Here is a 16,146-nt window from a genome sequence, read left to right as displayed (position 1 = left end):
TCCCTCCATGCCTCCCTCATCCACTCCCCCATCCTCCCCTCCATCCCTTCCTTCCTCCTTCCCTCCCAGCCGAGGCTCGGGCCGCTCCGGGGGCGGTGCCGTTGGCGGCGGGCGGTGCCGGCGGCGGCGGAGGGCGGTACCGGCCGGCGCGGGCGGCCATGGAGGCCAGCGGGCCCCGGGTGGTGGCGGTGGGCGCGGGGCTGGCGGGGCTGGGGGCGGCCCAGCGGCTCCGCGGACACGGCTCCCTCCGCCTGCTGGAGGCGGCGGCCCGCGCCGGCGGCCGCGTCTGCACCCGCCCCTTCGGTACGGGCGGGGAGGCCGGGGCAGGCTCCGGGAGCCGGGGGTGGGCGGCACCGGGGGGCGGGCCCGGGCCGGGGCGGGGGGCGGCGGTACCGGGATGCGGGAGCTGCCGCGCCTGACCCCCCCGCCCGTGGGGCCGGTGCGGAGCGGGCCGGACGCGTGGCGGGGGTGGCCGGTCCCGTGAGCACGCGGGGATCGAACGGAGGCCGGGCGCGGCGGGCGGCGGGGGCGCGGCGGGGCCCGCCGGCTCCGGCCCTTTCGGGGGCACGGGGCGCCGGGGGTCCCGCCGCGCCCCGAGGGCTCCTCCACGGCGTGACCCGCTCTCCCTCCCTCCCTCCCTCCCTCCTTCCCTCCCTACCGGCAGCGTCGGGGCTGGCGGAGATGGGGGCACACTGGATCCACGGCCCCTCGCCGGGAAATCCCGTGTTCTGCCTGGCCTCCCGCTACGGCCTGCTGGGCCCGGAGGCCGCCCGGGAGGAGAACCAGCAGGTGGAGGCGGGCGGCCACCCCCCGATGCCGTCCGTCACCTACGGCAGCTCGGGGAAGGTGCTGAATCCCAAGGCGGTGCGCGAAGCCCGCGACCTCTTCTACGCCCTCCTGGCGTCCACCCGCGCTTTCCAGGGCTCCAAGGAGCCGCCGTGGCCCAGCGTGGGCCAGTACGTGCGGGCAGAGATCGCCCGGACGGTGCCCACCATGGCGGGGGGCCAGGAGGATGCCCGGCGGCTGCAGCTGGCCGTGCTCGCCGCCTGCCTCAAGCTGGAGTGCTGCATCAGCGGGACCCACAGCATGGACCTGGTGGGCCTGGAGCCCTTCGGGGAGTACGTGTCGCTGCCAGGCCTGGACTGCACCTTCCCAGGGTAAGCGCGGGGCTCCGGAGCGGCACACGGAGGAGCGATCCGGGGGCCGCCCCGTCCCCAGCGGTGACTCCTCCCACAGAGGCTACAGCAGCTTGGCCGAGCGCCTGCTCTCGGATCTGCCCGAGGGCACCGTCCTGTTCAACAAGGCGGTGAGGACCATCCAGTGGCAAGGGTCCTTCCGTGAGGAAGGGGACGGTGGCAGGGTTTTCCCCGTCCGGGTGGAGTGCGAGGATGGAGATGTCTTCCTTGCTGACCACGTCATCATCACTGTCCCCCTGGGTGAGGACACCAACACCTTCCCTTGCCCCGCCCTTGCCCTCCGACCACCTGGCACGGTTGGAGATGGGCGAGTGGAGGGCAGGGATTGCCTAAACCCCTTCCCAGCCTCCCCTCTCCCACTGGGAAGAGGTTGGAAAGGGGTTTGGGGAGGTCAGAGCATCTCAGACGCCATTTAGGAGCCCAGCTGAGAGCCGCCCCGTTGCCTGCCCAAACTTGTGGCTGCAGGTTTCCTCAAGGAACAGCACCAGGAATTCTTCCAGCCCCCCCTTCCCGAGTGGAAAGCACAGGCCATTCGCAACCTGGGCTTCGGCACCAACAACAAGATCTTCCTGGAGTTCGAGAAGCCTTTCTGGGAGCCCGAGCAGCAGCTCCTGGAAGTGGTGTGGGAGGACGAGTCGCCCCTGGAGGAGCCCGACGCTGACCTGGAGGCCAACTGGTTCAAGAAGCTCATCGGATTCGTGGTGCTGCAGCCGCCAGAGCAGTAGGTGGCCGGGGATTTTGGGCGTCCGGGCCGCTGGTGGGCACGGGGAGGGGCAGCGGCTCTCAGCCCCACCTTCCCGCCCCAGGCACGGGCACGTCCTGTGCGGCTTCATCGCGGGGAAGGAGTCGGAGCACATGGAGACGCTGAGCGACGCCGAGGTGCTCGGCGCCATGACCCACGTCCTGCGCACGATGACAGGTACCCCTGCCCTCCCCGCCCGCCCCCGCCGCCCCGGGGGATGTCGCGATGCTAGCCCTGAGCCCCACCCGCAGGCAATCCGGACTTGCCCGCGCCCAGGAGCGTGCTCCGCTCCCGCTGGCACAGCGCTCCCTACACGCGCGGCTCCTACAGCTACGTGGCCGTCGGCAGCTCGGGGGACGACATCGATGTGCTCGCACAGCCGCTGCCCGAGGACCCCCGCGACCCCCGGGTGAGGATTCAGCCCCAGGGGGTGCGGCGGGGACAGACAGACGGCGCTGGGTGGGGGACAGGCCACGGCAGGAGCCCAGGGAGGTGGCACTGCTGACCCTCTGCGGGGCTCACCAGTGCTCGCTCACCCGCTGAGCTCCACGGGGGACGGGGCATTCCCCAAAAGTCGTGGACAGGCGGCTCCTCACGGCGAGGGCTGGGTGCCTAAGGAAGGGGAAGTGCCCGTTCTGGGTTTCTAAAGCGGTCGTGCCCCCGCGGGGTGCCGGAGGTGGGGCTGCCGTAGCCCAGCGCCGCGGCCCCGGTGCTCACCGCCCGCCTCTCCGCAGCCCCTGCAGCTCCTCTTCGCCGGCGAGGCCACGCACCGCACCTTCTACTCCACCACCCACGGGGCGCTGCTGTCGGGGTGGCGAGAGGCCGAGCGGCTCAACCAGCTCTTCCAGGCGCCCGTCCCCGCGCCTCAGTCCTGAGGCAGCAAAATAAACCGCGGTGCTTTGCTCTTCGGTCTCCTTTATTGAGAAAGTTCCGCGCCGGCGGCTTCTTCCTCTCCGCGGCGGGGTGGGTGCGGCGGGGGAGGCTCGGTCGGTTCAGTACCAGTTGGTGCTGGAGATGGTGTAGCGGGGGTCGTCCAGCGGGTCCTGCGTCGGGCCTGGCCGCGGGGGAGCCTCCGGCGCGGGTGGGCGAGGGGGTTGAGGCTCAGACACGGCGGCACGGGCAGCGCCGGGGCCCGCGGGGGCAGCGCCGGGGCCCGCGGGGGGAGTGCCGGGGCTCGCGGGGGGTACGGCACTCCCCGTGCCGCCGGGAGGGGCGGCCGAACCCCCCTGAGGCGGCGGCGGCGGCGGCTCCGCCATGGCTGTGGCGGTTTCCGGTCGCGCCGGCAGTGACGCGCCGGAGCCATGAGGGTGTGGGCAGCGCTGAGGGCGGCGGGCGCGGGCCCGGCGGGGTTCCGGGAGCGTTTCGAGTTCGGCGGCCGCGATGTGGCCTCGTGGTTCCCGCGGCACATGGCGAAAGGTGAGGGGCGGCAGCGCGGCGGAGCGAGTTGCCCACCGTGCCCTCCGAGCGCTCACCCCGCGCTGCGCTGTGTGCTGCAGGCCTGCGGCAGATGCGCCTGGCGCTGCGCCGCGCCGACTGCCTCGTGGAGGTGCACGACGCTCGAATATCCTCCACAGCTGCCGGAGAACCCTGTCCCTTGTCCCTCCTGACCACCCTCGCCCCTTTTCACCCCCTCTCCGTCCCCCTCCCGGTACGTTCTTGCAGTCATTGTCCTTAGCGCAGCCACATTCCGCTGTCGGGCCGTAACCCCGCGCTGCAGGAGGCGCTGGGCATCCGCCCTCACGTCCTGGTGCTGAACAAGACGGATCTGGCCGATCCCCGCCGGCAGCCGGTGAGCGCCGGGGCAGGGCCGGGCGGGGGGCAGCGCTGGTGTCACAGGCAGGTGACAGCAGTGCCTCCTCCCGTCCCCTGCAGGCGGTTTTGGAGCAGCTGAGGCAGCAGGGATGCTCGCACGTAGTCTTCACTGACTGCCAGCGTGATGTCAATGTCAAGAAGGTAATGGGGCAGCAGCGCAGCCGTGCTCCCTGGTGAGCTGTCAGCCCCAGGAAGAGCCCTCGGTGGTCCAGCTGGCTGCTCCCTTTCCCCCTTCCCTTTCCTTGGGACAGAGGGCTGTCCCAAGTCCTCTGCTCAGCCCCCGTTGTGCACATCCCGCTGCCACTGTGTCACCAAGCAAGTGGCTGCTGCCAGCCAGGGCACAGAGTGACAGCCCTGTGCCTGTTCCTCTGCAGGTTGTCCCCATGGTTGCCAGGCTGGTGGCCGATGGCCCACGCTACCACAGGGCCGAGGTGAGGCACATGCACAGGGGGCACAGAATATCCTGGATTGGAAGGGACCCACAAAGACCAGCCCAGCTCCTCATCCCACACAGACACCCCAACAGTCCCACCTGGAGCAGTGTCCAAAGGCTCCTGGAGCTCCTCCAGCCTCTGGCAGCCTGGAGCTCTGGCAGCCTCGGGGCTTCCCTGGGGAGCCTGGGCAGTGCCCAGCACCCTCTGGGGGAAGAGCCTTTCCTTGATTTCCAGCCTGGCACAGCTCCAGCCATTCCCTGGTCCTGTCCCTGTCCCAGAGAGCAGAGGTCAGGGCTGCCCTGGTGAGGAGCTGCAGCCCCCAGGGAGGTCTGACCTCCGTGTGCTCTGCTCCAGCTGAACAAACCAAATGCCAGCCCCGGTGTGACCCTCCAGACCCTTCCCCGTCCTTGTGTCCCTCCTTTGGACACTCTCTGGCAGCTTTACATCTCTTTTATATCGTGGTGTCCCAGAACTGCCCCCAGGGCAGGAGGCGAGGCTGCCCCAGTGCAGAGCAGAGGGAGGGTCACCCCCTCTCCAGCCAAAGGATGAGGCTGCTCCCACGTGTGCCAGAAGTGCGTGGCAGGGCAAACACTGGGACATTTCCCTGTGGCTGCAGAGGGGGGGGTGGTAACCAGCTCCTCCTTGCCCGTGTCTCCCTGGCTTGCAGAGCTCCGAGCACAACATCCTGGTGATCGGCGTGCCCAACGTGGGCAAGTCCTCGCTCATCAACTCCCTGCGGAGGCTGCACCTCAAGAAGGGTATTTCTGCACGGTGCCAGGGCTCGGGGAGCAGCTGGGCACGGTGTCACGCGTGTCCCTGACTGTGTCTGTGCCCCCAGGCAAAGCCACTGCGGTGGGGGGCGAGCCAGGGATCACCAAGGCAGTGCTGTCCAGGATCCAGGTACTGTCCCTGCATCCAGGAAACCTCCAGGCTCACCAAGCTGGTCTTGGAGGGTTGCTCAGGTTCCCTCTGCAGCAAGAGCTTAACTCAAGCTCAGTGCCTCGCTCGTTAGCCGTGTGGTGCTAATTACCAGCCCTGCCTTCCCCGTGCCAGGTGTGTGAGAAGCCGCTGATGTACCTGGTGGACACGCCTGGCGTGCTGTCCCCCCGGCTGGGGGATGTGGAGACGGGCATGAAGCTGGCGCTGTGTGGTGAGCCGCAGGCTGTGGCCAGGGCAGTCCCCAAATGTGGCCAAGGCTGGGGTCACGCTGCTGCTCACAACCCCTGCGTGGGAGGGGGTGGAAGGAGGGTTGGCCGAGGCTCAGTAGGGCTTAGGGAAGCTGGGGCTTGACCCTCTTCCTTTCCAGGAGCCATCCGTGACCACCTGGTGGGGGAGGACGTCATGGCTGACTACCTCCTGTACACCCTGAACAAGCAGCAGCAGTTCAGGTGAGCCGGCAGGGAAGCAGGGAAAGGTGACAAGAGGGGGATGGAGATGCCATGCCCAGGGAATTTTCGGGGGTGTGAGCCATGTCCTCTGGCAGGTACGTGCAGCGCTACGGGCTGGGCCAGCCCTGCGACCGCATCGAGCCCCTGCTCAAGCACGTGGCCCTCAGCCAGGGCCGCACGCAGAAGGTGAAGGTGCTCACAGGCACAGGTGGGTGATCCGGGGCGCAGGGCTGGGAGTTTCGGGGATCCCAGGGCAGCTCCAGGCTGCGCTGACACTCCTGTATCCACTGCCATCTCCAGGGAATGTCAACATGATGATGCTCAACTACCCAGCTGCCGCCTACGAGTTCCTGCGGGACTTCCGAGCAGGACGCCTGGGCAGGGTGACACTGGACTGAGACCTGTCACTGCCGGCAGCCGTGTGGACTGGGGACACCCTGGTGCCCCGTGAAGCTGGGGACACCTCAGCAGGGAGCTATGGGGTGTGATCGAAGCGGCTCTGCCAGGGCTGTCCCCGGTTTTGGGCGAGAGGCCGCAGGGACAGGATGCCCTGTGGTGTCGCTGTTGTGATGCTGCCGTGCAGAGCTGTGCCCGCCCCGGAGAGCCTGGGCAGGGCTGGTGCCTCCGGCTGGCACCTGGAAGCCGCCAGGGAGCTGCTTCCTCGCCAGGGAGCTGTTTCCTTGCCGAGTATGGCTTGCTCTGGAGCTTCCATCCCGAAATAAAGCCCGTGTGGGCAGGGGCCGAGCTCCGGCCATCCCAGGGTCCCGCCCCTCGCCCCGCATCCAGCCACACCTGCTTTCGCCCAATTTTATTGTCGCCTCCTCGGCCTCCGGACACGGCGAGGCCACGGACAGGGGCGCGGTGCAGAGGGGTGCCCGAGCCGGCGGGGTTTGGCTCGGTGTGGAGAGGTGGTGGTGGAGGGTCTTCCGCGGGGGTCCTGCCCCGCCGGCGGTGGGTGGCCGTATCCCCGGGAGCCGCTGCTCGCCCGGGGCGTGGGGCTCAGCCCCGTGGGGGGCGGCCGGTCCTCGCGGCGTCGTGGGTGCGCCGGGCACAGTCAGGTCCCCCGAAATCCATCAGCGGCGGAGGAGGGCGGCCAGCGGGCAGAGCCAGGGCAGCGCCCGGCTGGGCGGGCTCCCGGCCGGCGCGGCGGAGGTCCAGGCGCTGGCGGCCGCCGTCCAGTTGCCGTCGCGGTACTCGACGCCGTCTCCCGCTTGCAGCTCCCCGGACAGCCGGGCCCGGCGCATTGCCGCCCCCGCCGCCACGCCGGCCGCCGCTCCCGCCGCCGCCGCCCCCGCCACGCGCAGGGCCGCCCCGGCAGAGCCGTACCGGGGCACGGCCGCCCTCGGCCGGCTGCGGGCCGCCCCCCGCGCCGCGCCGCGGGCCGCCCCGCGGGCGCCGCCGCGCCCACCCTTGCCGACCACCGTGTCGCAGAAGGTGGCGGCCAGCAGCACCAGCGCCCAGCACGCCGCCGCGCTCCGCCGCATCCCGCACCTGCCGCAGGGAGGGAGGGAGAGCCCGCCGCTCAGCCGCGCCCGGCCGCGGGCGGGGGACCGCGCACCGCCGTGTCCCGCTTGCGCGTGTGCCGCGGCCGCGCACGCGTGTGTCACGGCACACGCAGCCACCCGCGCGTTGCATAAACGCGCTCCCCCCACCCCTGAGGATGATGCTCCCGCACACGCACGCTCCCGCACGCCCCTGTGGATGATGCTCCCGCACACGCACGCTCCCGCACACGCTCGCACCCACGCGTTTCCCCGGCTTCGCACACACCCCGCCGCAGGGCACACTCACACCCCCTCCCGTCCCTCCCCACCCGCGGGGCTCACCGGACCCGGGGATGCCGCCGGCTCGTTCCGCTTCTCTTCACTCCTCCCTGGCCGCGCTCCCGCTGCCGCGCTCCCGCCGCGCCCCCCGCACTCCCCCCACTCCCCGCGCGGAGGGTGGCGGGGGAATCCCCCTTCCTCACCCTTTCCCCTTCTCTTCCCGCTCCCCGCGGCGCCTCCAGACCCCCCCACGCCGCCGCCCCGGCCCCGGCCGCGCCCCGCGGGGCAGCGCGGCGGGACCCCCGCTCGGGGCGGCCCTCCGCGCCCCCTCCCCCGGCCCGGGGGTCCCGGCCCCGCCCCGCCGCCCCGCCTCGGCCAATGGGGACGGCGCCTGGCGGGGCGGGGCCGGCTGCACCAATGGGCGGCGGCGGGAGGGGCGGGGCTCGCTCCGCGCTCCGCCATGGCCGCCCCGCTGCGAGCGCTCCTGCGGCCCGCCGCCGCCGCCGCCGCGTTCCCCCGAGCGCGCCTCTCGCCGCCGCTCCGCGCCCCCTGCGGCGCACGGGGCTGCAGCTCCGGTGAGCACCGGGGCACCGGGGAGGCACCGCGGGTGGGTGGGCTTGGCCCAGCCCAGCGCTCAGCGCCGGGCACCGGGTCCCTGCACCGGGCACGGTCGTAGCCCCGGGCATGTGCCCATCGAGCTGCTCGTGGTCCCTGGGCTGCGCACCAGGCCACAGCACTGAGCACCGCGTCCCTAGTCCGTGTGCGGTCCCAGCGCTGAGCACCGAGTCTCTGGGCTGTACACCGGGTCCGCAGCACCGGGCACCGGGACCCAGCGCAAGGTACGGTCCCAGCACCGGGCCAGTGCCCAGCGAGTTGCACGTGGTTCCGGAGCTGCGCTCCAGAGCCCATCACCGGGGCCCTGCTCCATGTATGGGCAGCGGCACCGCATGCCAGGGCACCGGCACTGCGGCCCAGCACCGGGCACACCGGGGCCGCTGGACCGTGCACTCGATCCCAGCACTGGGTGCGTGGACCACGCACACTGTCCCAGCACAGGGTGGTCACGGGGCTTCATCTTCGCGGGCTAGGGTGGCACTGGGAGCTCCTCCGAGCCCGTCCCGCTGGCTGCCGGTGACCGCTGGCATCAAGGTCGCCTTTAAATAGCACGGAGTGACGGCGGCCGGGGTGTGGCCGGGGGTCCGCCCGGTGCCCGGCCGCCGGTGGGCTAACGGGGCAGTGCTGGTGTGGCGGGCAGGGGCTGCATTCCAGTACCTGCTGGTGCAGAAGACGGGGGCGCAGAAGAACGTGGGGCTGATCCAGCTGAACCGGCCGCAGGCGCTCAATGCGCTCTGCGAGGGACTCATGGCAGAGCTGCGGCGGGCGCTGGAGGCCATGGAGAGCGACCCGGAGGTGGGAGCCATCGTCCTCACCGGCAGCCAGAAAGCCTTCGCAGGTAGGACAGGGGCCTCTGCTCACCCCTAAGTTTTGGAGGAGATTGGCGTCCCACCGCGCTTCCCTTTGCAGCTGGCGCAGACATCAAGGAGATGCAGAATAAAACCTTCCAGGAGTGCTACAGCAGTGGCTTCCTCGCCGGCTGGGACAAGGTCTCCGTTGTACGCAAACCCATCATCGCTGCTGTCAACGGCTACGCCGTGAGTGTCGAGTGTCCCCCACACCTTTCTGAACCCCCTGTCCCCACCCCGGCCCCCCCTGACCCACCTCTGCCTCCCCCGTGCCAGCTGGGAGGCGGGTGCGAGCTGGCCATGATGTGCGACATCATCTACGCGGGGGAGAAGGCGCAGTTTGGGCAACCCGAAATCCTGCTGGGAACCATCCCAGGTGAGCAGCAGGTACCTGCCGGGGGCTTCCATCCCAGCTGGGGTGGGGACACCCAGGTAGCCCTCTCTGAGCCTCTCCCTCCCCTCAATGCCCCAGGCGCCGGCGGGACGCAGAGGCTGACCAGGGCAGTGGGGAAGTCGCTGGCAATGGAGATGGTGCTCACCGGGGACCGGATTTCAGCAAAGGAGGCAAAGGAGGCAGGTAGGGGCCTGGGACAGCCCTGGCACTGCAGGGGTCTGGCAGAGAGCCATCCCCCCACTTCCCACTGCCCGTCCTAGGTCTGGTCAGCAAGGTCTACCCTGTGGAGAAGCTGCTGGATGCAGCCATTGCCTGCGCTGAGAAGATCGCCAGCAACTCCAAACTGGTGACTGCCATGGCAAAGGAGTCAGTCAATGCTGGTAGGGGCTGGGGGCTGACTGGGAACCCCTTGGGGGGGCTGCGAGGCCAGGCAGAGGGGTCTCCCCAACTTCTCCCTTGCTTTCAGCCTTCGAAACGACGCTGACAGAGGGGAACAGGACAGAGAAGCGCCTCTTTTACGCCACCTTTGCCACCGTGAGTAGGGGGATCAGCCCCGTGGCATGAGGGATAACAGGGTCACTGCAGCCCTCCCGAACCTCACTGTCACCTCACCTCTCTGCTTGTCCCAGAACGACCGCAAGGAGGGGATGACGGCATTCGTGGAGAAGCGCAAGGCCAACTTCAGCGACAGCTGAGCCCGCGAGCTGCAGGTCCCTGGGGTGGTGCAGGTCCCCACGGCCTCCTGCAGCCCGTCCACCCCCGCCTTACCCCGCAGAGGGGACCGGGACCCGTCGGCGAGCCACGCTTGGGGTGACAGCCAGCAGTGGGGACCACCTCTGCCTTCGCTATTAAAGGGTTTTCTAGGTGCTGCTGGGAGATGGGGCATCCTTGCTGCGAGGTCCTGCCTTAGCTGGGAAATGATGGGGTTCACTGAGCCCCCCACGCTCCCTCACTGCTCTCCGACGATGGGCTGGGCAAGAGCAGCCTCGTGGAGCATAGATCTGTGTGTTCCCCAGGAAGGGGACAGCCTGTGGCACCTTCTGAGGCACAACACCGATGTCCTGAGTTTGCCTCAGCCTCACCTGGGCTGAACTGAGGCTGGGATGATGGGCTGAGTCTCCTGCCCCAGGGCATCATCCTCAGCCTGCCTGGTGCCTTGGGGTAATCCTGAGGGAGTTCCTGCAGGTTTGGAGGCCCTGCCATTAGCAGCAGGTTTCTGGCAGCAATGAGGAGCCCAGCAGGACGTGGAGAGGGGAGTGGGTTTATTGGTGAGGCTCGAGGCTCAGTAGGGAGAGACAAATTTCCCCAGGAAACCCCAGGGGCAGCTCCCACCCCTCATTTCACAGCCTGGGCGCATCTCCACTCAGCTGTGGTGGATGTAGTCACGATCCTCCTCCGGGCCATTCTGCACCTTTGGGGCCATCATCCAGAATGGCACACGGGCATTGACCTCCCTGGCATCATCCTGGGGGTGGTACAGGTGGTCACGATCCTCCTCCGGGCCATTCTGCACCTTCGGGGCCGGCATCCAGAATGGCACACGGGCACTGGCCTCCCTGGCATCCTCTTGGGGGTGGTACAGGTGGTCACGATCCCCTTCTGGTCTTGCCTGGCCTTGGGGTGGGCCCCTCCGAGCCCAGGCACTGCTGGAGAAGACCTTTATACCTGGTTCACCCTCCTCTGGTGCTCCTATGCCCAGGATGCTGGAAGAGGGGAACAAAATTATTGAGGAGGGGTTGCCAAATACCCCCCTGTCCCAGGAGAATCCCACCCCAGTGGAGAGCAGGGACCCTGGTGAGGTTGCCCACACCCCAGGAAGCACCAGTTAGGATCTCAGGGTGCAAAGGGGCTAACTTAAACGTTTGTTTCACAAAAGGAATAGAGAAACCAGCTGGATGCTCAGGGAGTTTGCATAATTCAGGGAGAAAGGGAGATGGAGCTGGGAACCCCTTAATTTTGGGGGGCACAAAGCAACAATTTATTCCCCCCCGAAACACTTTCCATGTCGGTGTGTTGCTTTCTTGGTTTTTGCAAGCCAGATGGGAGCACCTCTTACCTTTCCTCAGCCAAATCCTGCTCCGTGGCCAGGTCCTTCCACCAGGAGCTGCTCAGAGCCTTTGGGGAGACAAGGGGGTTCCGAGGGGGAGCACGGGTCACACGTGGGTCCCCTCATCAGAGGGGACAGCGGGAGGGCAGGTCACGGCAGGGCTCACCTGGGTGCTGCTGGGTGCCAGCAGGAGGAGGGCCGTGCCCAGCAGGATGGTCACACTGCGGAGCCCCGTGGTCCTCGAGTGGAGAAGAGAGGGATGGCAGAGACGTGGTGGCAGAGCTGTGCGCCTGCTCCCGTGGCCACAGCTCCTCCCTGACCCCAGCACCCCCCGAGCCCGGCAGAGACCTACCTGCCCATGGCTGCCTCCTTCCCCCCGAGCCCGGCAGAGACCTACCTGCCCATGGCTGCCTCCTTCCACACCTGCCTCGCACTTTGCCCGCCCCGTGGCAGCCTGGTAGCACTGGGTGGATCCAGGTCCCGCTGCCGCCCATCCCACGTGTCCCTCCTGTCCCCGGGTGGATCCAGGTGCTGCTGCCGCCCACCCCATGTCCCTCCTGTCTCCGGGTGGATCCAGGTCCCGCTGCTGGCCATCCCGTGTCCCTCCTGTCCCCGGGTGGATCCAGGTCCCGCTGCCGCCCACCCCATGTCCCTCCTGTCCCCGGGTGGATCCAGGTCCCGCTGCCGGCCATCCCGTGGCCCTCCTGTCCCGGGTGGATCCAGGTCCTGCTGCCACCCATCCCGTGTCCCTCCCGGCCACGGTGGATCCAGGTCCCGCGGCTCAGCACCCTGTGCACCCCTGGGCTCTCCAGGCAGGTCCGTGTCCTCCTGCCAGTGCACAATCTTGGGAAATTCAAGTTTTGGCTTGAAATAAGCATTTTTGACAGCCACTGGCCAGCTGGAAATACTTTGTTGCCCATGGACTCTGGGAAAAGCTGGTGGCCTGGAAGAGAGACAATCAGTGACTCCAATTTGTTTCCCAGCAGCACAGGCAGGCACTCGAGGAGGAAAAAAGGAATTCCCAGGTCAGACCTGCTGGACCTGAGCACAGTAAGGAAGAGCAGGCTGGGCTGCTGCCTGACCTTTGCACCATCACATGCCAAGGCCTGCAGCCATCTCCAGTAGTGTGGGGCTGCTTTCTGTTCCAGAGATCCCAGGGCTTTAGTGTTGGGAAGTGATTTTTGGTCCCTGCTGGGAGATGTCCCTGGGCAGTTGTGTGCCTGCTGGAGACAGCACTCTCCAGAGCCCACGGAGCAGGGATTAGGGCTGGACAAGCTGGATGAGTTTTAAACAGAGCAAAGCTTTTTAAAACTCACTGGGAAATCTCCTACATCTCCGTAAACATCATTCCCTGCTCCCATTTGCAAGGATTTTTCAAAGCCCCTTTGATCTTCTATTCCTCACAGAGAGGGGGAAGGGAAAAAAATTGCAATTATAGATCCTAAGCTTCTTGGATAACCATTGTTCCAGAAACCTCCTTTTTTCCCCTTATGCACAATTTTTGAGTGTCAGGATTCACCAGGAGCCCAAGACCAGTGTTTCCAGTTTTTTTCCAGGAGGATGAGATTACAAAGGAAGGGAAAAGCAACAGGGAAAACAACCTCCTTCCCAACCTGATTTTGACAGCATTTGCAGCAAAGGGAGGGAGGTTCATTCCACGAGTCTGACTCGGCCTGGGCTTCAAAACAGCACTGAAATTCACTATGAAGCGATTTTGTAAAAATTCCTTTTATTTATTCACCTGGCTAGAAGTCACTTTATTTGAATTCCCTGTGAAAATGCTTCTCCTGGCCCAGACAGACCTTCCAGAGCAGGTCTCAGGGTGCAGAGGAGACTTCAGCGAGGTGGAGGAAGTCAGAACTCAGGAGCAACGATGTTTTTTCTCCCCATTTTCTTTTCTCAGTTATTCCAACTTCCATGCAGTCATCTTGTAACTTCTTGAATCCATTTTTTTACCCCCAAGAGGCAAAAAATAAAACACCCAATCCCGTGCAGCCTCAGCTGCAGGACAGTTCCCTTAACACTTCACCACACATTCTGGGTTCCCCTTCCTCAAACCTTGAGGATTCTTAACTCAGTTGGGCAGTGCCAGTTCTGTCTGACATCAGGAACATGTGTCCAAATGCTGGCAGAGCTCTAATTGGTTTGGGTGGTTTATTCCACGGAGTGGGAACTGGAAATATCCCTGGTGGCACTGGCTCCATGCCTGCTCATCTTGCACAGATCTGCTGCACCGACCTTCAGACTTTTTTCCGCGGTCCTTTAAATCCTCGGGTGGCTCCTTGTCCAAAGCAAATTGTGGATGGGATCCTGGAAAGGGAGACAGGCTTTAATCCGTGTGAGGATCCAGCCCTCACAGGGCTCGTGGCATGCTTAATGCTCTGCGGGGCATTTTAAGCTCCCAGAGTGGGAAGAGCAAGGTACGGGAGGAGCAGGACATGTAAATCACCAAATAATTTAAAGAATGGGTGAAACACTGGTTGTATTTCCTGTGTGCTCTGCACATTCCTGTCCTGGAGGCCTCTTTCCAACAAGGTGCGTTACCAAATGCAACCCTTGGGCAGCTGCAGTGGTTGAGAGCGGGGAGCAGGAGAGCAGAAGCAGCATCCTGCAAAACCTCGGGAGGAGATCAGGCGGGCAGAGGAACACAGCTCCCAGAGCATACCCACATCCTGCTCTTCCTCACACCTCCTTCTTTCAAAAATGGCTTGGGAAGCACGCGTGGGGCTCCTGCCTGGTTTACCTCCAGCACAGAGCAGCCCAAGCCGCGCTGCAAAGGGCTGATAAGATGGAGTGGTCCCAGCCCCTTTTGCCCCTGAGGCCAAAGTACTGACCTGGATTTGTAGAGCCGTTTCTCCGGCAGCGAGGGGCCGGGGCTGGCTGCAGGCTGAGAGATCTCCATGCTCTCCTCAGGCCCCGTTTCCATGGGATTCACTTGGAGTTGCTCTGCCGTCTCCACGCTCACATCCATGGGCACGCTGGTGCCCTGCTCCACGGGAGAGCTCGTGTGCTTGGAGGCACTGCAGAGACAAAGTTTTACATCCTGGCTCAGGAGCTGCCACGTGAGCCCAGAGCCAAGGAAATCAAAGGTACTTCATGAGGAAACAAGTCCATCTGGGATGGATTCCTTCCCAGTATCCCCTCCATCCCTGCCCTCTGGGAATGGGAAGCCATTCCCCCTTTTCCTGGCACCCCATCCCTTGTAAAGAGTCTCTTTCCATGTTTCCTGTAGCTCCCTCAGGCAGTGGAAGGCCACAATTAGGTGACCTCAGAGCTGAACAATCCCAATTCCCTCACGCTTTCCCTGCAGGACAGGAGGGAAGCTCTGCAGTTACCTTTTCACCTTCTTGGGCCTGTCAAAGCGAAAGTCAGCAGGATACAGGTGCACAGTCACCAGGTGATCCTTCCTGTCCTTGCTGCTCTTGAACTTCTCCGTGCAGCCTTCCACCAGACACTGGTACTGAAAGGCAGGGAGGAGAAAGGAAAAAACACATAACTGGAAAAAAAAACAAGCACACACCAAACCACGAGGCAAGGGCTGGGCACAGCAGCTCACCATATTTTGCTTCTCAGCCATTATCTGGAAGAGGGAGTCGTGCCATTCCAAGATGTGGATATCCAGGAGATTCCCAGAGGGAAAGGAGCGCTTGCAGAAGGAGCAGACGTTCCTGTGCAGGGTGTTGTAGTGGTGCTCGTAGCCCTCCAGCGTGTCAAACACCTGGCTGCAGCCGGAGATGTGGCAGCTGAACTCGGACACCCTGCAGGGAAATCAGGACTTCAAGCTAAACTAGAGCCTTATTTTCAGCTGCAAACATCCCCTCTAGATGACTTTATCAGAGAATCCCAGGATGGCTTGGGTTGGACCACAAAGCTCATCTGATTCCAGCCACTTGCCATGGGCAGGGTCACCTTCCACTAGGCCCACACCTGCAGCCACAAGACCTGTGGCATTTTTTTGTGACTAATACTTAAAATTAAATGCCAGGTGCAATGAACAAAGATCATGACGGCACCGGCAGATGGAAACTTATTTGCCATTAGAAACTCATTAACCATTATGGCTTCAGCATCATCTAGATCACGCTCCTGCTTAACAGCGCTTCGGTGAAGAACAAACAGGCCATTAATTAATAAACTAGTGGTCTGAGCTAAAAGTTGCAGTTGTGGATGACAGCTCAGTGCCAGTGCTTTTTTAAGAGGCTTCCAAAAGTGAACCTCACACAACACTCAGAAGTACTTGCTGGCTTTTAAACATGAGAGCAAGACCAAGATTATCCCCCAGGCTTGGCCTGCCGCCTGGAGCTGTGCCAGCTGCAGCAGCCCAGGAAAGCTCCGGCTGCCCCCGGATCCCTGGCAGTGCCCAAAGCCAGGCTGGACGGGGCTTGGAGGAGTGGAAGGTGTCCCTGCCCATGGCAGGAATGAGATGAGCTTTAAGGACCCTTCCAACCCAGACCGTTCCTTGGTTCCACGACGGGCGGACTCAGAGCCCAACCGCAGCTGCGGCGACGAGACCGCCTCACTTACTTGGGCCTGTCGGCCACCTCCTCGAGGCTGGTGAGGACGCCCTGCAGGTAGAGGTGCCTGTGCACGTCCCCATCCTAGAGAGGAGCAGAGAGCGGCGCTGGGCGGGCTGGGCTGCAGGGCACAGCGCGAACCCCACACGGCCCCGCCTCACCTCGAACAGCGGGTGCTGCGGGCCGAGGCGGAGGCGGCGGGGGGCGAAGGTGAAGGGCGGCGCGGGCCGAGGGGCAGGCGGGGAGGGGGGACGCTGGGGGAGCGGGGGCAGCCCCTCACGGAGCGGCAGCCCCTCACGGAGCAGCAGCCCGAGGCGCGGCGGCAGCGGCAGCATGGCGGGGAGGGGGGGAAGGCGCGCAGTGCGCATGCGCGGAGCGGGCTGCCGAGGTTAC

At 65.2% G+C, this 16,146-nt stretch overlaps 5 protein-coding genes and 1 long non-coding RNA gene across 7 annotated transcripts; 3 read left to right on the top strand and 3 right to left on the bottom strand.

Moving 5' to 3' along the window:
* The first annotated feature begins 106 nt into the window (after window positions 1-106).
* On the top strand, window positions 107-2,841 carry PAOX (polyamine oxidase). The gene is made up of 7 exons (XM_038141237.1): window positions 107-303; window positions 665-1,157; window positions 1,237-1,436; window positions 1,662-1,917; window positions 2,003-2,115; window positions 2,190-2,347; window positions 2,673-2,841. The coding sequence occupies exons 1-7, from the start codon at window positions 159-161 to the stop codon at window positions 2,811-2,813; spliced, it is 1,506 nt and encodes a 501-aa protein (XP_037997165.1). The 5' UTR covers window positions 107-158; the 3' UTR covers window positions 2,814-2,841.
* A 355-nt stretch (window positions 2,842-3,196) lies between these two features.
* On the top strand, window positions 3,197-6,361 carry MTG1 (mitochondrial ribosome associated GTPase 1). 2 transcript variants are annotated; one of them, XM_038141238.1, is made up of 11 exons: window positions 3,197-3,354; window positions 3,435-3,499; window positions 3,623-3,727; window positions 3,811-3,891; window positions 4,125-4,181; window positions 4,852-4,942; window positions 5,023-5,084; window positions 5,238-5,334; window positions 5,491-5,572; window positions 5,668-5,780; window positions 5,873-6,361. In XM_038141238.1, exons 1-11 carry the CDS (start codon window positions 3,240-3,242, stop codon window positions 5,968-5,970), a joined length of 966 nt encoding a protein of 321 aa, XP_037997166.1. In that variant the 5' UTR covers window positions 3,197-3,239; the 3' UTR covers window positions 5,971-6,361. The 2 variants fall into 2 exon arrangements, with proteins under 2 accessions (XP_037997166.1, XP_037997167.1); XM_038141239.1 differs by lacking the exon at window positions 4,125-4,181.
* Window positions 6,362-6,365: 4 nt separating this feature from the next.
* Window positions 6,366-7,603, bottom strand: SPRN (shadow of prion protein). The gene is made up of 2 exons (XM_038141241.1): window positions 7,399-7,603; window positions 6,366-7,063 (listed from the first exon to the last, which is right to left on the bottom strand). Exon 2 carries the CDS (start codon window positions 7,054-7,056, stop codon window positions 6,646-6,648), a length of 411 nt encoding a protein of 136 aa, XP_037997169.1. The 5' UTR covers window positions 7,057-7,063; window positions 7,399-7,603; the 3' UTR covers window positions 6,366-6,645.
* A 148-nt stretch (window positions 7,604-7,751) lies between these two features.
* On the top strand, window positions 7,752-10,068 carry ECHS1 (enoyl-CoA hydratase, short chain 1). Its single transcript, XM_038141240.1, has 8 exons — window positions 7,752-7,910; window positions 8,591-8,788; window positions 8,860-8,987; window positions 9,075-9,174; window positions 9,271-9,375; window positions 9,453-9,572; window positions 9,659-9,726; window positions 9,822-10,068. The coding sequence occupies exons 1-8, from the start codon at window positions 7,796-7,798 to the stop codon at window positions 9,885-9,887; spliced, it is 900 nt and encodes a 299-aa protein (XP_037997168.1). The 5' UTR covers window positions 7,752-7,795; the 3' UTR covers window positions 9,888-10,068.
* Window positions 10,069-10,208: 140 nt separating this feature from the next.
* Window positions 10,209-11,439, bottom strand: LOC119702717. Its single transcript, XR_005257424.1, has 3 exons — window positions 11,406-11,439; window positions 11,249-11,307; window positions 10,209-10,895 (listed from the first exon to the last, which is right to left on the bottom strand). It is a non-coding gene; the product is annotated as an uncharacterized LOC119702717 (long non-coding RNA).
* Window positions 11,440-12,957: 1,518 nt separating this feature from the next.
* Window positions 12,958-16,136, bottom strand: ZNF511 (zinc finger protein 511). The gene is made up of 6 exons (XM_038141139.1): window positions 15,915-16,136; window positions 15,764-15,837; window positions 14,796-14,997; window positions 14,575-14,699; window positions 14,074-14,259; window positions 12,958-13,549 (listed from the first exon to the last, which is right to left on the bottom strand). The coding sequence occupies exons 1-6, from the start codon at window positions 16,119-16,121 to the stop codon at window positions 13,480-13,482; spliced, it is 864 nt and encodes a 287-aa protein (XP_037997067.1). The 5' UTR covers window positions 16,122-16,136; the 3' UTR covers window positions 12,958-13,479.
* Between the last annotated feature and the right edge of the window lie 10 nt (window positions 16,137-16,146).

The sequence above is a fragment of the Motacilla alba genome, chromosome 6, assembly GCF_015832195.1.
Source record: "Motacilla alba alba isolate MOTALB_02 chromosome 6, Motacilla_alba_V1.0_pri, whole genome shotgun sequence".
Classification (NCBI taxonomy): Eukaryota; Metazoa; Chordata; class Aves; order Passeriformes; family Motacillidae; genus Motacilla; species Motacilla alba.
Note: the sequence above shows the minus strand (reverse complement) of the source record. Positions and strands in the feature narration are given on the sequence as shown.